The sequence below is a fragment of the Epinephelus moara genome, chromosome 13, assembly GCF_006386435.1.
Source record: "Epinephelus moara isolate mb chromosome 13, YSFRI_EMoa_1.0, whole genome shotgun sequence".
Classification (NCBI taxonomy): Eukaryota; Metazoa; Chordata; class Actinopteri; order Perciformes; family Serranidae; genus Epinephelus; species Epinephelus moara.
The window spans coordinates 27,439,315-27,464,249 of record NC_065518.1 but is presented as its reverse complement, the minus strand read 5'-3'; the positions used below and the strand labels follow the sequence as shown (position 1 = coordinate 27,464,249).

Below are 24,935 nucleotides of genomic sequence, written 5' to 3'. Positions count from 1 at the left end.
GGTGCACTTTAGCAACGCCTGAATGTGTGTAATTGAATTGGGCAGCAACCAGATGCGCATTTTTCTAACTCTATGAGGGAGCCGGATAATTCTCAGACATATGTTTGCTCTCCTAAGTGGCAACTTTCGCGCTAATGCAGAGAACTGTTTTTTTATTGAACAGAAAAAAGAGTGGGAAGGTTGGGCTGGTGGATAGGTGTAGTTTTGTCTAAAAGAGTATTTAAGATTTCTCCTCGAACATATTTACATGCTTTAATGGTCAAATAACACTTCATTCTCCTTTTACAATCTGTGCTGGAACATAGTACATTCACACTCTGTCTGAAATGCTCCCTTTTAGAACCTGTCTCTTGATGCCCCCTTCCTAAACAGCCCAGTCCACTCTGATTGGTCAGCATTTCCAGGTCTTCCTCATCTCAGCGTCTCCGCACCATTATTGCAGCCAGGGGAGTGACTGTAACAGAGAAAAGCAGCACTTTCTACCCTAAAATATCACCAATAAAAGCTTCTAAACACAACCACACATTTTTCAGTAGGAATATGACCCAAAATCAAGGAGAAACAACATCAGTAACCACGTTTACATGTTGATGTTTGCTTCATGTAGCAGTGTGGGCTATGTGATATAAGCACATGTATTAGATTGGCTAAAAGCTACACTAATCAACTTTCATACTTTTCAGCTTTAATATTGGAAATGAATGACATAATTATGTGTAATGTGCAATGGGTCACTCATAGTGAGACATCCACAAAACAATTTCTCCCAACTCTGCAATCCCCCTCAACACTAACGACCTTTTTTCTTGCATCTTTCAGCTCATTGTTTTGGGTTCAGTTTTAAGTTTTTTGGATTCTGTTATCAACCTAATTTCCAGCAGCAGTAGTCAGCTGTTTTCAATTTAAAAAGCTCTGTATAAATAACCTCACTCTACCTGTTTAGCACCAAAGAGCCGACAGACAAAACTAGCAACTAGCTGGTGAACGTAATTGAGCATTAAACACCTAAAGGAACATTTTAGCTCAAGAGTTAGTGGAGACCAAATTAGAGCTAATACAAGCATGGATATTGCTCTTAAATGCATTAGGTGGACACAAATGCAACTCCAAATGAATGCTGTTTGACCACCAAAATCTAATCAGTTCGTCATTGAGTCCAAGTGAACATTTGTGCCAAATTTGGAGAAATTCCCTCAAGCTTCCTTTAGATATTACGTTCAGAAGAATGAGACAGATGAGGTCACATAGACTTTACCTCTGACCTGTAACCACCAAAATGGCATGGACATGGACATTTGTGCCAAATTTAAAGAAATTCCCTCAAGGTGTTCTTGAGATATCGTGTTCATGAGTATGGGACAGACAAGGTCACAGAGACCTTGACCTCTGACTTTCGATTACCAAAAACACGTCCTTGTTGAGTACAAGTGGACATTTTGGGAAAAAATTCCCTTGGAGCGTTCTCAAGATACTGTGCTCACAAGGATAGGGCAGATGGATGGACGAATCGAGGTATGTGTATTGACGTATAGACATATGGACGGTGTACGGACATACAAACAACCCAAAAATATTATGCCTCCACCCATGGCTATCGCTGGTGCAGAGGCATAAAAATCAAGTCAAACCATATAAAACTTACAAGTATATGTCCCTACCCCTTTCTTACATTTCTTTTATTTCAACAAATTCCCAAATTTATTTACAACTAACATGCAACTATCCCCAGTCTATTTATCACCCAATTAAATAAATTATTAATAAACCCAGTGTATTTAAAGTCCAAGTACCACCCAGTGCTACAACATAAATACATAAAACAAAGCCATACCAAAGCGTTCCAAGTAAGATATTAGGCTGATAACTTCGAGAAACATTGAGCACAATAGTCCACCTTCCACCTTTTCTTACCCTCTCTCTTTCTGTGTCTCTCTTTTTCTCTTAAACACACACACATACCTTGGAAAGCGCAGCAGTGCTTCTTGTCTCCGTCCTCAACTCATGTCTTGTGCTCTCACTGGCTGTACAGCTGTAACTCACCAACAGAGTCCCAACAGATCCAGATATTTAGCATGCTAGATATCCAGGAAGCGTCTGCGATGCATCAGCAAGCCTCTTGGCTCACATCTTTCAACAGTTTATAAATAGCGCTCTAAAAACTGTTGGCGAGTGGAAAATCAGGGCTGAGGTCACATAGAGTAAACAAGCCGTTATTTACACAGCAAGACTTAAAGACAGTGCTCCTAGGGGCGGTGGCGGAGATGGGTCAAGCTCACCTGCGGGCACATGTCATAAGCATGCGTCAACAGTATTTGTGTTATTACTCTCACAGCCAGGGTGACAAAAGTCTGCACTCCTTTAAGCTTTAAGAATATCTACTTTATCACAATCAACCAACATGAACAACTTGTGTGTAATTGTGGAATGTAAACTGTTGCCCTAACATCACCAACCAACCTATCACGTTGTGTGCAAGCAATAATTTGCTTGTCATAGAAAGAAACCTGTTCTCCATGTGAAGTCATGTGTGGTGCACAGATCAACACTTTAACCCTGACTGGCTCCAGTGGAGCTGTTCTGTGGCCTTCAGTGAAGGACTGTGATTAAACTGGAATTTTCCCAATTCTGAGCGCAATGAACTGTGTGACTGTGAAGCCGAGCAATGCTGTGCCGTGAATGAACACTGGCTAAAAACCCATCTGTAAATGTGTCACCACATGCAGACTTTGGTCATGGCTTGCTCCATGTCTGCAGCAACAACTAAACCTTCCCCGTCCCCGGCTGAAGACCTCAGTCAACCTTGAAGCTCAGAAAAACCATGAAAAGCCATCTGCCAGCCAAACGAGCAGAATCTGGTAGAGGCAGTCTCCACGCATTCATTGCTTTGCATCGTTGTCATGGTTACTGGTCCATAACAACCGTCTCCTGGGAACTCAACAAGCTCTTCAGGAGTCATGTGACGCAAAGGAAAAAAGGTACAACCAAGCAGACCAACATGCCTCCTTCCATAGGTGCTTTTGTCAACTGTATATCTGTCAGCAGGTCTTCAGGTCTGCTGGGCCACTTCCGTACTAACAAACCTGATTAATATTGCATAACAAGACTTATGTTCTAAGCTTAAAAAGAAGAGCAAAGTGAATGTAAATGAAACCCTACAGCAGAGAGGATTAGGAATGAAGGGAAAAGGAAGTGGAATGATGGCTTATATAAGAGTGGAGAAGATGTGGCTTTGACTTTGTACTGTTCCTGGTGTTGTTTGTCCCGTGGCGGCTTATTAGCATGAGTGAGTTTCATCATTTTGCTTATTCATGAATACTGAAGTGCATCTGCATATGGCTTATTTTCAGCCGACACCACAGGAGAAGTGCAGACAATGTGGTGCAGACCGACAGGAAGCTTTTGGCAGCGACGATGATGATGATCCATTCTGCACTTTTATTTGTTTGGTGGTTTTTAAGTGATGTTTGATTGTCATTTCATCTTATTTTCACTTAAGAGCATTTTGAGGATTTCATCATGTGTGTCAAATTCAAGTGAAGGAAAATAATAATGATGATGGATAAAATCCTAGAACAACTACCAACACTGAACAGTTCTCCAACTTTCTATTACAACTATCACTTAAATTCTTATGTAGACTGGCATCATGAGCCTCCTTACTGTACTGTACGCACTGATTTGGATTTTTTTTTTTTTTTTTAGTCACAATAAAATTCCAAATCAAGCAAGACCCTATTACCAGCTTTATGATAAGTTTTCCCACTAAGATGAATAGAAATGTGTCTTATGACTTTCAAAATATCCTGCTGAGTACTATAAAATGCAACGGTGGGAAAGTGTATTCAGGTATCAACACATTATCAGATGTCAGTTACCAGCAGTTTATCATAACATTACCTATGTAGCTGTTTTCCATATTCAACGCCACTTTTGAAGGTCATTATTACATATCAGTTTCATTGAGTAATGTCTTGCATACTACTAATGTAACATCTTTTTCGGTCTACTACATACATTTAGCTGCAAAAAAAGACTCAAATAAGAGGAACAGAAAGAAACTTGCAGTTGAAAACAGGTGATAAATTGCAATTTATCGCAATGTGTTTTATTGCAATACTCAGCATGTTGCAATATATTTAAAATCGCAATAATATTGTATCACGACTAAAGTATCGTGATAATGTAATATCTTGGAGCCTCTGGTGATTCCCTGCCCTAATGGAGACCTATATTTACTCCTCTCTAATTGACCAGTTTAAGAGCAAAAAGCATCCTGGGAGGACCTAACAAAACAAAACAGCAGCATTATTTTGTGTGATTTTTAAAATGCAAATCAATACTGTAAGTGTGTGATTATGTTTGGTACAATCACATCTTGTTTAATACCATGTAGTAATAATAGTTGTAGTTGTAGGTTCACGTAGCCAGACCTATCTCCACAGTGCTGTACGAATAAGAAATGTAAAATTTTGCTCGGGTTCTGCCCACTTGACATGCTGCTGTGTTGTGCTACAGCCTATTCAAGTGCTGGAATTTATTACAACACCTGAACGCAACACAGGCTCCGCTCCAACTGAGTGTGTGTACAGTGCTGCGCTGCTGTGTTTGACTATGCGTAACAGCAACCTTTTGATGGTCATTTACACACTGTCCATAGCAATGTCAGGTAACAAACTGCATTGGGCTCGGGTCAGGACCCTGTGTGCTCATTGGGGCGGAGCTCCGCTATGCGCAATACAAATGGGTGTCCCCCCAATATAATGGTAGGGGAAACACTGTCTTAAAATGGCTAATTCTCTGCAAAAGAAAGTGCCACGGAAAACAGTAATAGACCTGTGTCAACTGCGTGATTCAATATTTACCGATAGAAGAAAATAAACATGATTTGATAATGTCCTAGAGGTGAAGCCTGACCAAACTTTAGCTCTGGAGGAACTCTCCCGGTAGATAGCGGGACCTGCTTCAAACTTGGTTAAATCCACAGACAATTGGCTAGCTGTATGTAGCTCCAGCAGAACATTATTATGATGCTATCACAGAAGCTTGTGTCAATTGAATCGAATTGAATTCAATTCAATTCAACTGAATTCAATTCGATTGCTACTTGGTGAAGTCACTGTCACTGGTACATGCTGCTGCCAGGGTAAAAAGAAGTAGCAAAATCAACTCAAACTCAAAAGATATTTTCCTCAAATGGTTCAGCCCTATCCAGTAATCATAGGGTTGGTGGTTGGATCTCCAGTTGGTCCCTATGGAATGCCCTTGAGCAAGACACTGAACCCCAAACAGGTCCCAATGGTTGGGCCAGAGTACCATAAAAGCTACAATATGGCAGTCAATTTGCAGAATAGCACTGTCTTCTTGCTATTTTTTGAAAAACAAATGTAAAGGTAAGTTTATTTAAATAACATTGATTTGGAGACCATCATCCTCATCACCATTATCTTCTCAGAGAGCCCTGTTTCACATCGCCCTGTGTTGTCTAACACACAGCCATCGCCATCTCCCAGCACTGATGAGAGCTCACACAGTGTTACATAAACTAACAAAGTGTCCTTCTGTCAGAAGTGCTGCTGTGTGAGTAGATCCTGGTTAAATCAGGTCATAGACATCTGTACACAATGCCAAAGATACACTTACATAAAACATGGATGTACAGTGAGGCCCTGAAGATGCAATGATTCATCCTACACTAACAAATAAACCAGTGAAACAATATGGAGCTGATGACAGAGGTAGGAATAACAAGCCAATCTGTGTCTGCTGATGTGCATATGTGTGTGTGGATGTCTGTGCCGGTGCATGCATAATGTAAACTACCTTTCACCCTGTTCATATTGTGGACAGAAAATTGCCTTTGGTGTACCTGTGCAATGTTACTATGACAACCAGTGTTGTCCAGTGTGGTCGGCGGTAAATTACAAAGCGGACAGTCGAGCACAAAGATGTTTTGAAAGAGATCATTACATGTGGCTGCAGCCTGAGCATAGCTACAGTCTTCATCAGGGGAATTAAGATTCACAGCCACAAAAAACGGCGTTCCAGGATCGATGGACGACGTCTGGGAGCCTGAAGAGCCACTGAGGGACTGCAATCATCATCAGTCGTCTGCTGGCCGATTATAGTCTGTCAATATGGATACCAAGGCTGCCCCATTCTAACAGGCATACACGTGCTACATTTGCATAAAAGGGCACAGAAGAAAAACACTTATGTGATTTATCATAATCAAGTACAGCTTAACTAATATGCAATAAATGAAAGCTCCACTATCCATAAATTAGACATGCAGCACAACATAACCTCGAACATATATTCTGATTACTGCCTTGTAGGCGTGGGCCATATCATCTCGTTCACGATAATATGATGCTATGATTTTTAATATTATGCGAGAAATGTATATTGTGATACTTCCAATATTTCAACTTGTCGACATATTGACGTCATACTGTTACCAACAGCAACAACAAACATGGCCGAAAGTGAAATTATTACAGACTCCACGGTGGTCCCAAAAAGAGGAGCAGTTTCAGTATTGTAGAATAAACTGTGGCATCATTAAGGCCTGGGCGTCCTGAAAGTTTTATGACCAGTCGTGGACTTCTCAGACTCTTTTAGTGACATACAGAGGGAACTCATTCATTGGCTCCTCTGGCAGCAGCACAGCATCTCTCCCTGTCCTGTTTCACCATGCGCACGGAAGTCGGTGCCTTCAAGCCATTTTGTCATAAAACTTTGGCAATGTAAACCTACATATGTGAATGTGCAATAGCTATGGCAGTTACTGTTGTTGTCTACAAACTAAAGAAATGAGAGATCATTTTTGTTTAGTTTTTACTGAATATGTGAAGGCAAACTGTTGGGTTGACATGTAAAACTCTAACTAATACCCTGAAATATCATGATATTATTTTGGGGCCATACCGCCCACCCCTACTGCCTTGCTGCTTTGGTACAATGAGTGACACAGTTCAGTCTGCACTTGACTTACCTTCATCTTAATGTGTGTGGAGGAAAAGAGAAAAAAGTTATATAAGCAGAGTGCACATAGTTGAGATACGTATTTATAAAAATCTCATTAACTGATTTAATTACTGAGACCATGGCCAGGACAAGCTGCTTCTATCTCACACCAGCAACACTGCCAGCTCTAAAATTAACACATTGCCTATGATTTCTTCCCAGTCTTGTAAAGCAAGAGAAAATCTCACAAGCTCCATGTTCACTGCAACATTTTAGACTTTAAAATATGATAATCCACTGGAGCCAGCAGCCAGACTAATCAAGGAGCTATGGGGGAACAGTTTAGATGATGACAGGCAACTGAATTCACGACCTCTCAAATCTCACGAATCTCATCATAAACTGCTAAAACTCCAACTAATTGTGGCCTTTTCAGTGCCTCGACATTTTCAGAAAACCATTTCAGTAGGGAAGGTCAGGAAAAAAATGTGACATTTTCAGATCATTTCCAGAGCAGCCTGCCACTAAGAGTTTTTCCTCTTTGTCTTTACCTAAGAGAATAAACATGTTGAAAGTGATTTCTTTATTATCCTTTCGCTCCTTCCACCATCTGCCATCACCACCAACTCTGACAGTTTCAGCTCCATTTGCTCTGGAGGAACAGAGCCAAATCTAACCTTGTGGCTCACAAAGTAAAATGCATTATAGAGGCTGACTGACTTGTCTCAGATTTCTCAGAGGACTATTTTGGTGATTAGTTTAGGGGTCTGGCAGTTTGATAAGCCTGATGCACACCCAGGGCCCATATTGCTTTCAAAGTTATCAATTTTTTCCATTAGTCATTTGAAGAGGATAAATATGTTCTGACTTGCAATACATGACATTCTTTTAGTTAACCATGTACATTTCCACTCACTCTGCCTCTCCACCACACCCACCTGCCAGCCTATTACCTGTCCACACATCCCCTGCTCCTGCCGGTCAACCACACCACCTCATCAAGCCAACTGCTCTCACCTGTGCCTCATTGCTCCTCACCACTATAGATACTCCAGTTTCACAGACTCTCACTGCCAGATTGTTCGCTGTCATTCAATCAAGACTTTCCAGCGTGTGTTCCCAAACTGCTTTCTCGTTGCCGACTACACCTGCCTCTGACCTTCCTGCTTCGCCTGCTCCCTGGTAAACCACTCAGCCTTCTGTCCCCGACCAAGAGCTCTGCTTCCACTTTCCTGTTTTCTGTTCACCTGTTCCCGGTGGCTGTTTGGAGAAACCGTCACCCAGCTCTCCATAGTAGAGATGTACCGATACCACTTTTTCTATCCCGATACCGAATCCGATCCCTGAACCTTAGATATCTGCCGATACCGAGTACCAATCCGATACCAGCGCATAAAATAAAAATGGATGGGATATGAATTGTTGTATGTCTCAACTCCTAAAACTCTATGTAAAATATTAAGAAATAAATACATAATAGTAGAATGAATACCATAAAATTTTTCTTTGTTATTATTATTATCCAGTGTTGACACAGATCAAGACACAGGTTAAATTATTATCCAGTGTTGACACAGATCAAGACACAGGTTAAAGTGCAGCCACACAATTTGATAAAAAAAGACATTTGGCATGAATGCTGTTTTAGACTTCGCTCCGTTTCCGTTTCGTTTGCCTGTAGCGTGGGTACGTGTAATGACGTGAGGCATTACGTGGTATCGGATTGGTCATAGGCTGTACTCGCCGATACCCGATACCGCATTTTAGGCAGTATCAGATCAGAGACATTTCCGATACTGGTATCGGTACAACTCTACTCCATAGTGAGTTCACCTGTTTACCCTCCTTACGACTATGGTACTGTGGATTGCTCCACCGGATGGCTGCACCTTTCACCCTTGTGTGTGCCTTGGATCCAACTTATCATTGTCACTGGCAATACCCCCCCTCTGTCTATAGTCAGCTTCGCACAGGTGTGTGAGCTTCTTCCATGAGTACTCCTGGTCCTGGATCTCCTACTCATCTGACATCAGTGTGTGTGAATCTGGCGGACACTGGCTACTCGCATGCTTTCGGCTTCGACGCTCTATGCCAAGAGCCCTGGACTGAACCTGCTTCTAAGAAAGCTCTGAATCTGGACACTGACACTCCCAGTAGTTTCTCCAGTTTGCTACCTCTGTATTTATTAAGAGATAAATTAGAGTTGATTATAAACTGCTCTGCCTGTCATTGGTTCTGCTGTTGGGTCGAAACCACACACATTACAAAACCCTCCTCCTGACAAGCTGGCCTGGCATAGTTGGTACCAATGGACACATTACACTTTCTTATTTCACAAGTTACCACTACCTCCGTGCTAAAAATGAGCTTACTACAGCCTCTCAAAGACAATAATGTAAGCCTCCAATTATTTTTGCCAGGAGGGCCAGTGGAAAGGAGCAGAAATTATATCAGTGTGGCCAAGGTCCCCCTGGCCCCGCCTTGGGGCCTTGCTGACCCAGTGACCAGCAAGGTTGAGATTGTAAAAAGTACTCAGTTCAGGTATTAAGTTGTGATTATTATGTATAGTGTGAATATATAGTTGGTGTAAATTCATTGATGTTTAAATCAACACGTGCAACGAGTTATAGTGCCTTCACAGCCAAGAGGAAATTACAAAAAAAAAACAATAAAAATGTAAATATATTAGCAGCAAAATTCACAAGCTGCATTCAAGATCTGGTCAGTTAGAATTTTTAAATATTCCAAGTGAAGATGTAGGTAAATGTGACTCCAGCCAGCTGTTTTCCACAGCTGTTCCTCCTGACAGAGTTAGGCGCCAGTGGTTGCACATAAAAAATCACATACACAAACCGTGTCACATGGCAATTAGCTCTAAAGGGCAGTGAGGGTGGTCAATATGATCCTCCTGTCATGCTCTGGCAGGCTGTTGCTCCAGCCAGACCACACACACACACACACACACACACACACACAAACACAAAACCATCTGCGTCAGTGCGAGCTGTGCAGCCGTTTGTTTAATGATTAACCGGTCCGGTGCTGTGCTGCATCATTTCAAGGAGACTGAATAGGTGGTGAAAGGGAGAAAAGCCGTACTATGGAAATGAGAGGTAGCATATAATTAAATGCTTACACACACACACACACACACACACACACACACATACTGGGCAGTAGGGAATAAAAACAGAAATACACCCTGCTATTCTGATAAAGGCCCCTACAGAGAAATCTCATAAGCAATTCTAACAAACAGAAAGTTGAGTCTGAAAGCAGAGTTTCAAGCTTGATTTCAACTCATCATTTCACTCTGTCAGGACAAATAAACAGATGGAGAAAAGCAGGGTGAAGTTTAGCGCGCTCTACCCCAAAAACTTTTATTTTCCACAGGGCGCCGACTCCTATTCCTCATTATCTCAAATGTAAAAGGTCACAGTGCTGCACATTCCTGACGTTGCGAAAGATGCAGGTTTTTAACGCCGCTGCACTCACAACAACAGTATCTCGACTTTTAGCTAAAAAGCTGCACATTACAGCTTCTTTTTCAGCCTTTTTGTCCCAGTCTCTGCTCAGTGCTGCTATTTTAAAAAAGAAGAGGTGTCTGATGGACACAAAGGCTGCAGCAATTAAGGTTGACCCCACATCCACGCTATGAGAAACATCAAATCAGGATGGAGATGCCTTTATTTTCTACAAGGCTGAACGGTTGGGTAATTTGGCGGATGTGTGAGCGGATAACAAGCTTGTTTTTTTTCCCTTTCTGATATGATTTTGTATTCTCTGATTTTTTTTTGTAGCTCTAGCTTCTCACGCTGCCCACAAACAAAGGACATAACAACTGTAGACCAAGTGGAAGAGCAAACTGAACTGTCCAAACTTTGGAAAACTATAGTTAAACGCACATCCTGATTAACGTAATTGTTTTCTGCAACTTGGGCAAACACCTTGAAGCAACAAATTATCTTTTCCTTGATGTCGACTTTGTAACATATCATCCATATCTGCATGAACATTTCACCTCAGATAAAGACTTTTTTCTCCATTTCAATTAAGCCCAGTGTTAGTGGAAATGACCTCTGCTTCACTGTGTCAGCTGCACACCGCAAATGCTCTGCCAAAAATTAATTACAGCTCTTCAAATATCACTTAACAGAGTGAGTTAAAGGAACTCATTTAGCTTTTGGGGTATCTGCCATCTAGTCAAGCGCCTGTGAAGTTTAAAGAACAGAGACATCAAAATCATCCCCGTGTCCCTGGTAGATAACTGACACGAGTAGTTAATTCTAGGGTGACTAATAAATGACAAGCTCTGTCTAAAGTAGAAGTCTCCACATTTAAATTGTTTAAAATCAAATGTCATTAACTCAACTCAAGCTTTTTTTAAATCAAAATTAACCAACAAAACTAATGTATCCAGGTTTATTGTACAAAGATGAGACGCCACATTCGCTGTATGGTGATATTTAGTAGAGCTGTTCCGATATCAGTTTTAGAAAAGCCTCAGATACTGCCCAAAATGCTGGATCGGGTATCGATGAGCACACACATCTATGTACCCCGATAAACAAAAACAACAACTGCAAACAACTGTTCATGGTTGATGGCTGTAAAGCCATGTTTAGCATGGTGACAATCTGTAGTCTCATTTAAAAGCTCCAAAATTCACGAGTGGGGTATGTACTGACATATTTTATGTCATACAACAAAATGTCAAAGCTTGTATTAACCACAGACATTATTTCAGGCATCAAACTAAAACCCATTTAAAAAAACACTTACTTTAGACAAGGTACACTGGAGTGCAAAAATGCTAACTCCTTATGGATTTTAGGACTCATTCCTGGTGCACTCTATTCTGTATTGGCTGTTGCGTAATTTCAGGGAGGAAAAATGGTATTGAACAACTTACTTTAGATGCATGCTGATGGTCAAAGTTTCCAACACACATAGTCTTTCTCAAGGCAGGAAACGTACCACAAGAATAACAAAATATCAATATTACAAAGTCATTCAAAGAAGCTGTCTATGCACCTTGGAACACTCATTACAGCAAGTAATTTAACCCTATGCACTGATCATGGAGAGTTATCATCCACTGCCTTTTGTTCACTTAAAGGGAAATTTCGGTTTATTTCAACCCGTCTCCTATCGTCCTAAATTTGTTTCAAGTCACTAGTGACATAGAAATAATAGTTAGCATGTTAGCCGTTAGCCTAGATACAGCCGTAGCGTCAGACCTGTTAAAACGTAAGTGAACGGGCATCCTTTCAAGTGCAAAATTAGTCCACTAAACAAGCTTTTTTTCCACAAAGACCACCTCATATCGTTAGGATAAATGTCAGAGAACATATAGAAAACGACATGTAAACATGTTGTCTTACCTTATTGGTGTGGTGCCATGTTTGTTGTTTACCATTTAGCTAAGGCTGCAACCAGTCCCATTCCTTGCAACAGAGGTATTCCACTTCTGTGGGCACTGGGGTACAACATTCACAGGTAACGTTACACCACCAATCTCCAGAGCTAAAGCCTTCCAGCAGCCATTCCTCCTCTATCGTCCTCTAACGTTACCTGTTGTGCCTCTCTCTCTCTCTCCTCCTCCATTCTTCAGTTTCACGAAGCTCTTCGTCAGTGTATTCTGGCTCAAATAAATAAGGGCGACCATCGCCTCTCGATGTGGAAAGCCTATATACTAACATTCCACATTTAGGTGGTCTTCAGAGTTGTTGTCTTACCTTACCGTGTGTTTACCGTTTACCTCTGCTTCCCAAAGCGTGGCCAAAATATTGTGAGAACAAGCAGCGATCTCATACCGTGCCTGAAATCTCGCGAGAACACTCCGCAGCAGCTGGAAGGCAGAACCGGACAGTAGCCTGAAAGGTTCATTCATTTATTTTATGAAAGAATATGTTCTCTGACATTTATCCTAACGATATGAGGCGGCCTTTGTGGAGAAAAAGCTTGTTTAGTGAACTAACTTTGCACTTGAAGGTTGCCCGCTCAATTAAGTTTTAACAGGTCTGACGCTACGGCTGTATCTAGGCTAACGGCTAACATGCTAACTATTATTTCTATGTCACTAGTCACTTGAAACAAATTTAGGACGATTGGAGACGGGTTGAAATAAACCGAAATTTCCCTTTAAGACACAGAGAAGTGGCTTCTGCTATTCAAAAATGCCATCATGTAACATTCACTGTAAGCCTTTAGAAAAAAAAACATGCCCAATAATATTATTACAATAAAAAAGTGCATACTGAAGTCTTATTTTCATGTATATGTACATAATTTCCTTATAATATATTAAGTGAGGTGATGAAGGAGACGGATTTCAAGAGACTGCAAGTGTTCGTCAGTCTGTATAACCCAGATATTCATGTTTCTAAAAATAAAACTCTTAAAACCAACAGATCTGTTACAAAGTGTTCCAGACATCAGAAATATACATATACAAAGCAGGAGATTAAAGAGAAGCGAGACTGAGTGAGCACAGTGGGACTGTGTATGTGATCACTCTTGTATGTCTCTCTATTTGAGAACCTTTTTGATTTTTAGACCTTAAAAGTGAGGACACTTTAGATAATTCTGCCTTTTAAATGTCTTCGCAGAAGTTAGATAATGATGAGGATGGATATTACTCTTAGATCTGTATGCCAAACAGAAGCAATAGCCGGGAGACAGTTAGTTTAGTTTAGTATAAAGGCTGAATCAAGGGAAACAGCTAATCTGACTACAACAAATCCACCTACCAGCACCTCTAAAGCTCACTAATAAATTATATTTCCTTTGTCAGTGCTTTGCTGGACAAGCAACAAGCAGAAGTTTTGTTTTAGTTTTGCCAATTAGGTTAAATTTTCCACACAACAAGCATCCATCTATCTATCTATCTATCTATCTATCTATCTATCTAGTTCCTGAGTTGTAACCCATTTTTCCACAATATCCCATTTTAAGTATGAGTTAATGAGTGGAGACAAGGGTAATGGATAGGGTAATTGAAGGGGTTAAGGAAGTCCTGTACCTAGACTTAGTTTCCTTTTTTTATTTTTTATTTAATTCAATTCAATTCAGTTCAATGAAATTCAATTCAATTTATATTTATTTTATTTTATTTTACTTTACTTTTTCCTCTTTATTGACTTCATGCACATTTAATGCCCCTATGTTTTGGCTTGTTTCCATTCCGAAAACTAATACTGACACTAATATCACTTAACTAAAACTTATTATTTTTTTAACAATAAATACTAAAGTGAAAGGAGCAAACCAATATTGGAAACTGACAGCTGACTGAAAAAAGAAAGAAAAAAAAAGAAAAACAATAACTAATGAAAAATACAAAGCTCTAATAACTCTGCGTCACACAATTTAATCTGACATTTATGTCAGATGAAATTACAAAGTACAAGTTCAGTGAAATGGTAAACCATCAACTAAAATTAAACATAAAGTATATTTGCCTATATTAGATTAAAATAATACATACTGCCATATTGTAAAACCTGTTCTGCATGTAAATTGACGTCAAAATATGTTGCTAATGTCATTAGGCAAGCTGGTCTAATACACTGTTCATATGTTTTCCTGCTAAAAGTAATGCAAAATTTGTGCGTATCCTTCATAATCATGAGCCAGTAATTCTTGCATAATTCACGAATTTGGGAAGGCTGTTACCACGTGACCAATGCACTGACGGGTAAAGAGTGCCCCAGGGATGACTTTTTTCTGAAAGCAGACGTGGAAGTTAGCATCGCGCTGGTTTCCTGGTCAAAAAGCCTGTGGGATTTTTCTATTGGATTTTGGATTATTGCAGAAAATAAGCTCTGTGGCAAACATGCATTTATGATACTTACACGTTTTGTTCATCAAGATAATCTTCACAATGAACACCACTTTAATGATAGTTGAAGTGTAAATGCAGTCACTAGAAGTAAAAAGCTAACATAAGGCTATAAACAAGCTACTCTACAGTCTCATGACCTAACGTCACCACCATAACAAAACTGTAAAGCCATGTTCCAGGTGATGACATGAAAGTCATTATTAATTCAAGCATCTAAACAAAAATCCATTCAAAAAATCCATGGACTTTGGTACGAGGGAACCATGAACGGCAAAATGCTAATTCATTTACGGGTTTCAGGACTCATAAGCGGTCCTGTGAAGAGGCAGGTTGGAGTGGATGGGTGACAAAACACCCTGGGACTTTCCCTAGGAGGTCGGTGTTCAGAACCGTGTGAAGTGAACTTTGACTCATTTCAAGGAACATCCTAACCATTTTTTTCTAACCTAACCTACGTAACTTTAACCTAACCTACATAACTTTAAGTACGTAATGTCATTCCCAGGGCTCTGATTTGTAGGATACCATAGGATATTAAAGTTCAGTCAGAAACACTTAAGTCAAAGAAAACTCATTATATTTGCAATATTATATTTGGCGGTATGGTTTTATTCTGGGGCTCCTCTGCCTTTCCTCGGGCCTACGCAGAAAGCCTCTTCCATGTACCTACGTAGAAAGCATAAGGCGGAGAGAGCACACCTCTATGCCCTTCCACACGCAAATGAGGAAAGCCTGAGGCAGACAGGCAAACTTCCCTGCCCTTCCATGTGCCTACATGGAAAGCCTAAGGCAGGGAGAGCAGCAGCTGATGTGGCTAGGATTTGAGCTGAGCTTGACATCGTGTCCTGCCTGAGCTAACGCCATGCTCAATTTTTGCTAACACATGCAAGGAGGCTGCCCCTCTGACGGTTTACTTATGTGTAAACTAACATCAGTTTGTCACGGTCAGCCATGTTTTTTGTTTACATTTGGCTTTGTGTACCAACTGGAAAAATTCCAACCTCCAACACTGACTGGAACCCAGCATTAGAATTAGGTTTGACTGTGGTTAGGGTTAGGGTAAAGGTTGTTACGATGGTTGTAGTAAGTGTTTGAGACTCAAATTTGTGTACATGAGTTCTGATGTGAGTGTACACAGGACAGCAGAGAAAAAGAAAAGAAACTGTGTGAATACAGTTATGTATTTTAAATAGCCTGGCTTTGAAATGACCAATAAATGACTGATCATAATAATAATAATAATGTGCTCATACTGTCACCTTTCAGTACCAGAGTAGACAGCCCCATGGTAAGCTGTAGCCGTGATAATGAGAGCAGAAACAGACGAAGCAGTCGCACATTGTACCAATAGCTTCCAACAAATTTAATGAAGTCATCGCCTTTCATCCAGATGCTGTTAAAGTTTCTGGATGTGCACGCTCAATATATTCTGTTTGTTTATGGAAGTGATAATGACCTATTCTTCCTGGAAAGTCTGCAAAGACATTCCTTCACGGATACAGATAAAAGACTTTTTTTTTTTGTCTATTTTTACCTCTTGCCTGTGGTACTTCTTGTGAAAAGAATGCTCTGTTTTCTTTAGTCCAAAACACAGCTGTGGCTGTATCATGCTGTAGCCAACACCGCTGTCCTATTTTCCAGTTAGTGCCGCAGGAAAGCAGCATTTGCTTCAAAGTTGCTCCCTTGCTTGGAACATCCTGCTGATTGTACTTTTACCTCCACTGTTAGCTGATATTGCTGAAGAGACTGGCTTCCCAAGTGAGGAATCTGCTTAACTAACAACCAAAAGACTCCAAATCCCATGGCAGAACATCAAATTATGTTGCATGCTTTATATGCAGTGTGGTCCTGTTAACGTACCATGTTGCGGTGCTATCTATTTTTGTACCACAGGTGTAAATTGACACACTTCTTTAAAATTGTGTTTTCAGCCCTTGCACTTCTTCCTGCGAGAGTTAATACCCTGGAATTTAACCTCTTTTTTCTCTTACACTTGTTCCCAGTGTAAGTCGCTGTGGTTGACTGTATCAGTAAAACAGGGCTGAGAATGCATCCTACGGGAAGGTTTTTCCAAACAGCTGTGTCAGACTCTGCAGTTACAGGGAACTTGCTTGGGGGAGCAACAAGACAGTAAAAGACTGAAAGGGTCGCTGCTTCTGGTCGATTGCGGTGACACTTAGAGCAAGGCTGTTCTTTACCGCCACTGTAACCCTCGACTGCGATTTCCCCCCCTGGGCACAATAGGCAGAAAATGGCTTAGCCATTAGCAGTAAAATAAGGATTAGAGTGTCAATGAATAACCTCGATTTAAATTACCTTTTTAATTTAGCTTAATTCAGTTCAAATGTGTTCAGTCCCAAAGGGGAGATCTGGGGTAGATGGTAGAGTTTAAACACCTTGCAAGTCACCTCCTTATAACATCTAGCACTGAGAACAAAGGAACAGAGCCAGAGTTAAACTTTTAAAGCTGGGTTGTTACAGCTGCATGACATCTTTTAAGGGAAACTGCTTGCATCTTATCAGAGTAGAAATGCACCCATCTCATCCACTAAATCTGTCTCTTAATGACCAACAGAAAGTGTTCAAACAGCAGTTACTGAACAGTACGGTTGGGTGATAAATTAAAATTTTCCAACTGGCCCAACAGCCAGCAATTGCGCTTTATTTGCACAAGTGTGTGTATGTTCTCTTGGCTTTTAGTATAATACATAAAGTATATAAACTCACACAATGTCGGTATGGGAAATAACCATCTATGTTCGTTATTAAACAGAAGAATACAACGTTACATCCTCTGAACTCAAGTTTCTTTTTCACCATACTAAGACTTGCTTAATCCCCTCATCGTAACTCGCACGTCATTCTCAGCAGAAATAAAAATAAACCTCACCAAAACAGTCTTGGTTAAAGAAAAGAAAGTGCTGGCTCTACATGCTGCTTTTCCTCTCTGTCTTGCTCTGCCTGCTGAGCAGCAGCTATAATGCATTCTTTGGAGGCCGGCCATTAAATTAGGAAGTTAATGTACTTGTCTGATGTTGTCCATTTATTTATTTATTTATTTGTGCTTCAGAGAATGACATACTGTACCAAAAACCAATTCCGCCAGCCTTGGTCCTTTAGTAAAAGACAATGACATTCTGACACATTCAAGTATCTGCTTCTTCTATATTTGTGCAGATTGAGGGTATAACATGTGTTTTCACTTAGAGGCAGTTAGCAAACCAGTGTAAACAGAGCTTTTAAACAAAGAAAATTTTCCCAACAGGAAGTTGGATCAACCAAGCAGCTTGTTCAGTACACAGGTCCACACTATCATTCATTCCAATACTCAAATTTGCAAATCCTGGGATAGCAAAGGAATGGCCCGTCTTATTCTGCCTTACTCCCTGCCTTACTACCTCCGATTGGCTTACCCTGCAACCAGGTCTCACTCCGAAGTCAAAATCCAGCACTTAGGCAGTGACTTGCGGCATCAGACACTGACGAACAAAGCTGTCTTTTAACATCGTGGCCAGTCACCGTTGTAGTTCAACAGCGCTCTGCAGCATCGGGGGGAAATGCAGTGGGACATGAGCGAAAGTTAAGGCGATGAAAGTCCAAGTGGGGCAGGTGGGAGTGGTAGTGGATGGGTCAAACAAACACCGACTTTCACCCGAGAGGGCAGTGTTTGTGTCCCTAGAAAAAAACGTAAATTCACGGTGTTGTACCGATGTAGTGCTTTTATTTTTAAAGAGTATGTAAACGGTAAATTTCCTGGGAAAACACAAGTGTATTTTGGAAGAAGACAATGCATGTAACAGGCAGAACTTGACACGGTTTCCCAGAACATCAACAACCAATATGCCCAGGGTACCTTGTACGTCGTATGTGGACGTAAAAAGTCCATGACTTAATGTCGATATGTGACGAGGTCAGAGTGAGAATGTGTAGTACCCTGATGTTCTTACCCTAACTCTAACTAATTCCACTCCTCTTGGTCTAAACCTAACCAATCCATCCAATGAAGGCAACAGGTACTAGCCAATCGTCATTCCTTCGCTATCCAAGGATTTGCAAATTTGCTTCCAATACCAATACTACCATACTATTCAGGATACAAGAATAAGACTGTATCCCAAAGTATGTCCAAATACATAGTATGTCAAATGCAGTATGCCAGAAATATCAGGATGTCCTACAGCATACAGTTGCATTTTGCAGTATGCAGACCAGTAAGCTTCTCTGGCTATTCTGACCCACAGTCCTCTGCGCAGCGGAAGATACGTCACATTGAGTCAAAGTCAGATTACAGCTCACTGACAGCTGATAAAAGCTGCATTGACTATAATCAGTCAAGCATTCACAAACAATCTGAAATGAATGCAGTTTTATCTTAAAATTTAAAACTACATACATTGTATAGTAGCAACAGTAGAGTCCTCCGGGCTGACCTCCGTCACTGGCGAGTTTTGCAAATGGTGTTTCGTTGTATCTCCAAGGTAACGTTAAGATCTGCTGTGTTCCAAATCGCACCTTTTTTTCTTTTTACTTCAAATTTCGCAGTACACACTGTGATGTATACTGTATATGAGCAAGAAAGTCAAAGCTCAAGGCACAATGTTATGATTGAGTAGTATCTCCCAGCTGTATGCATACTCCATGTAACAGTGCATACTGTGTAAGGGCAGCTGAAAAGAAAAACTTCCAGAGACTTTTAATTGTATCACTGCAAAACCCCAAATCCAGCTTTCAGGATTAAGTTAGCAGGTCTGCCATGCTCTTAATTAAATTTGTAGAAGTTTACACTCCAACACAAAAGTGGTAAATCTGTCATAGCAATCATTGTGAACTGCTTACTGTATGTGCCGGACAAGAGCAGAAAGCTTAGTGAAGGGTCAGTAATGGGTGTCAAAGTTTCAATATCTCAGTTACCTTGAGCTTCAACTTTGGGCCGATAAAGCACAATGTTGGCCAGAACATTCATACACCTCAATCCTGTACTTTGTACACTTATCCTTCGGAGCGTGTCTGTGCTTACCCTGAAGTCGATGCCCACAGTGGAGATGAAGCTCCCGGCTAGAAAGGCTCCATCTTTGAAGCGGACCAGCAGACAGGTCTTCCCAACACCTGAATCCCCGACCAGCATCACCTGAGACACAGACAGAAGGAGAACGGGCTCGGATGATACATGACAAGTGCGTGTGTGTGTGTGTGTGTGTGTTTGAGGAAACAGCTCAGGTGAAAACGTATCTACAAATACACAGGACTTTAGGTAAGGCAACACAACACTCACAGACATATACGCACTCCCTATACTCCCATCTACAGAGGAAACAGAGCGTCACAGTCACTCCAGTGGGGGAAAGCAGATTGTACAGACCAATGGGACAGAGACAGAGAGAGGTGGGACCCAGAGTTTGTTTGTTTCTGTTTTTCCCCATCAGACAACACAAGACTCTGTTCACTCGTGCATCATTTCATGTTGGTGTATCTATTTATAGCATAAGCAGCAATATACTCTGATATGTAAGTTCATTGTGTTGCAGTGAGCAGGGCTGATTTGTGTGACACTGAGGTGTTCCGTGAATTACACAAAGTCAAAGTTAAGCACGGAGCAGTGATTCTGGCAGGCCTGTCACAGGAACGCTGGTTAATCAGGGCGCAGAATTAATACCAGCTGCCACCCACATGATGAGAATTTAGATTTGCATATGCTCAATGCAGATTATCGTTGGTCTTTATCATCTCCATCTCACACTTTCTTAATTATATTCAATGTGTCAGTTAGGCTGCAACTAATGACTATTTTCATTTTTGATTCATCTCTTGATTAAGTTCTTCACTTTCAATCATTTAGTCTCTGAAAAGCACTGAAAAAAATGATTATAATATTCCTGCAGAGACACAGGGTGTATTCCAAACAAACTCATGACTAATGAACAGGATACATTTCTGATTTGGGATAGATGCTCATACATTTTATGAGTATACAGCATTCTAACCTTATCACTTTTAGTCACATTGACCCTGAGACACATTTGACTTTTTTACACTGTTGGAAAGAGAAGATTCCTAGCTTTCTTATGATATCAGTATTTTTTGTACACCATATGTTAAGCAAAATTCATGACATTACATGGCTCTCTCTGAGTCGTGACTTCAAGAAAAAGGCCTTCAAAGTTTGAGGTACGGTGGCCTCAGAGACACATGACAAAGCCAGAGCTCATTGGCCTTACAAACAGAGAGTACATGCTGTTCTCTGGGTGCTGTCCCTGGATGGAAAATACACAGAAAAGCAGGAATACTTATTTTGAGGCCAGAAAGCTGACGAAAACAAGTATACTCAATGCGGTGCAGGAAGCCGAGAAAATATTGTTTATGTCGATAGAACTACGCTCCGTTTGACGAATGACGTTAGCATACACAGTTAGCAACAGACTTCACATGATATTTGCAACTTGGATTACTTTGTATGAAAAACTGTTTAAATTTTTTCGATCAGAGGACTCTTAACGGACTTAAGGAATATTAAGTAATGGAGGAATGGACACATATTCAGACTTTCTGGCTGCTTCAACAGGGGTCCATGTCATTGGTCCAACGTCCCATTGTTCTGATATGTGATTATACTAGGCTATACTGTATTTGTGTACCACAGAGGATCAGCAAACGCAACAAAAGTAGGCTACTGATCGAGATACAAGTGTCATAGAGAGGAGAGAATGAAACACCATAACCTCCTGTTATTAACTCTGGGGTCTGGGTTGTGTGGGGAGCTCTCCGCAGTGCTGAACGGCTCCCGACGGCTCCGCGACCGGCTCTGGGTCAGCTGGCAAAGGCTTGAGGCGAAGCTTTTCCTAACCCTAACCAAGTGGTTTTTGTGCCTAAACCTAACCAGACCTTAACCACAGGGCAGACCTTAACCAACAGTAGGGAGTCAGCACTTGTTCCTGTCTCTTGTTTACCAAGCCAGTAAATCTGAATGAATTCTACTTTGGTGCTCATAGTTTCCATTAAATTAGCTGAGCAGTTGAACTGTGGCGAATCTAATCGAGCTAATGCTGTGTAGCATGTCCATGGTAACAAAGGTTTAACATTAAATGTAATGTTAATCCTAGAAACTAGTTTGAGCAGATGGCAACCAGGTGGGTTTTAATGATATTCTGAAAGCAAAGTCTTTGTTTATTTGAAATCAGCTTTTCATTCACTGAGTAGGACTAGAGTGCGGTTGACAAGTGTTTTCAGCTTGTCATCATGTCTTCACAAGCTTCAAAATTGTATTTATCGTCTGACTTTGGCAAGAAGATTTCACATTATCAAAGTCAAGACTTTGTTTATTAAAAATCAAACCAAACCCCAACAAAACAAAAATCGAGATGATGATAGGTAACAACGATGATCAAGAAATTTATAGTTAATAAAGTATAGTATATAAATATAGTAAATTTTATAGTTAAAAAAAGCAGCCAGATGTATTTTTCATCATTTCCACCACTGCTAAACTAAAAGCCTCCTCTGTGCTGCTGGTAATTGATCTCATACATAACAGAAACTCCTCCCCATGTTATTGCACTGGACTATAGCTGTGGCACACACCACTTAATGGCTCTGCTGGCCAATATAATGTAGTTCCTAAACTTTTACATTTGCAGGGACCAGAGTAGAAACAGTGGATATAACTTGTTGTTTTTCATATATGCCAGAGGAGTTACACAGCTGGGGACAAAACAATCTACTTTATAATGCATTGTGGGACTGTGCCATCTGTGAGATATGATGTTGAAATTAACAGTTTTTTGCAAGCCTGCAGAAAAAGACACAAAATATTGACCAATTATCCGCACAGTACTGCACAGGCATGTGTATGGAAGCACATTAATGCCAAGAGGAAAAAAAAGAAAAAGAAAAGGTATGCACAACAAAGAATAAATACTCATGCTAAAGCTGTGGTTGGTAACTTAAAAAAAAAACTTATTCTTCTGTTGCCTAGTGGTGCTTCTGATGGCATTACCACATGTGAACGAAAACAGCCAATCAGAGCTGAAGAGTCTCAAATGAGGCTGTCAATCATGTCAGTTGTGGCTAATGAGCTGTGATCAAACTGTCAAACTAGGCAGCACTCATCAAATTTGAATTAAGATTCTGTTACTGCATCGACTATTTCTCACCTTAAATGTTTTCAGAAACATATTTTAGTGTACTGTTTAGCTGTAAAAAAAGAAAGGCTGGTGGACGGTGTTTGGTAGTTCGGTGGACTATTTCCAACATGATTACTGGGTCACAAACTTTCTTATTCTAGAGCCAAACATTACACTGAAAACATACTGAGGCAAGAAATGGACAATGCAGTAACAGAATCTTGGTTCATATTCAATTGTCGCTGCCTAGTTTGACAGTTTGACCACACAAGCTGAGACTGACGTGATTGACAGCTGCGTTACAGTCCTCGGCTGCCATGAGAAGCAGTAGGGAGAGAGGGAGCAACATGATTTTTTTCAGAGATTATCTGATATCTTCAGAATCTAGTGACAGTTTTAATATCATAGAAAGTTATTTTCAAAAGTTACCAACTATAGCTTTAAAGGTCTAGTGTGTAGGATTTAGGGGCATCTTGTAGTGAGGCTGCAGATCGCAACCAACTAAAACTAGAATGTAGAATTACAGTCTAGGGGTGGGCAATATGGCCCTAAAATAATATCACGATATTTCAAGGTATTATTGCGATAACAATATTCTTGACAATATGACAAATTAGGGGGAAAAAATTACCAACAGTTCCCAAGTACAAAGAAAAGATGTACCCTATATATATCAACAGGCAATTTCCTTCTCCTTTAGCAAAATCCTAAATGACCAAATCCACCTGGACCCTTACGCTCTGCCATTTCTCCTCTCATCATCACGCTGTAACCTGTCACAGGCTGTTACGCTACCATAAACATTGCACATTCACCTATATCTAGTTTTTTGTCGAGCTGCAAGCAGCACATAGGTTTACATTACCAAAGGTTTATGACAAAATCACTTGCGACACGAGAGACGCCAGAGAGGAGAGAGGAGCCACTGAATAAGCTCCCTCTGAGCGGTAACTCACTAAAAGAGTCTGAGAAGTCTGGAGCTGTTCATAAAACATTCAAGACACGAGGGTCTAATGAACCCACAGTTTATTCCACACAACTGAAGCTGCTCCTCTTTTTGGAACCACCACAGAATTGCGAGTATCACAATGTGAATTTTACATATCATACTAAAGATTATACCGGTATTATAGTGAACAAGATGATAAAACACTTCTAACGGTGACCGACTTAAAGTAACGTGAAAGGCCCTATCTAGAGCCAGTAGCTATGTTTCCATCCAAAAGTGATTTGAATCATTGGGAAATGTGCATTAAAAGAAATACGAATCCTGTGTGTTTCCATTAAATATACAGACTTTAGTGAAAACTACGAACTCGCGTGAGTTTTCCGCAGAACCGGAAACAAAACAAGTCTCGCATTCTTCTTCTTCTATGTTTTCTGGCGGTTGGCAACCAGCTTGTAAATGCATTACCGCCTTCCCGACCCGGAGTGTGGAGATCACCATGGAGAGAGGTGCGCTACGTCAGACTTAATTCGAACATAACTGTTTCCATCCCCCGTTTTGCGAATCAACATTTTTTCGAATCAACCAAAACCCGGCTGAAGCGAGTGTGAATCAGGGGATTTTCATTAGAATTTGGGCGTTTTCATCATAATTTTCCAATGCGATACTTCTAGATGCGCATCTAAACAGGCTGATGGAAACATGGCTACTGACTTGGTCAATCCATGTGAAATTTGGCACAGTGGTAGAGGGTAATGGGAGGATGCGAATGAAGCAATATTACATCAATTGGCCAAAGGGGGGGTGCTATAGCAACCGATTGCAAACTTTGAATGGGCATATCTCATGCCCCGTATGTCGTAGAGACATGAAACTTTGCACAGAGATGCCTCTCCTTATGAGGAACAAATTTGCCTCAAGAACCCATAACTTCCGGCCATATAGATTTTCTGCCATTTTGAATTTAAAATCGATCTCTTCCTAGGAAGTTTGACCGATCTGCATGAAACTCAGTGAACATAATCTAGGGACCAATATCTAAAGTTCCCTCTTGGCAAAA

General features: G+C 40.6%; 1 protein-coding gene across 1 annotated transcript in view; it reads right to left on the bottom strand.

The window, feature by feature from the left end:
• LOC126399543 (ras-related protein Rab-26) overlaps positions 1-24,935 on the bottom strand; it is a 141,950-nt gene that overhangs the window by 115,003 nt on the left and 2,012 nt on the right. The window contains exon 2 of the mRNA XM_050059577.1: positions 19,830-19,940. Within this exon, the coding sequence (XP_049915534.1) occupies positions 19,830-19,940 (111 nt within the window). The remainder of the gene's footprint in view (positions 1-19,829; positions 19,941-24,935) is intronic.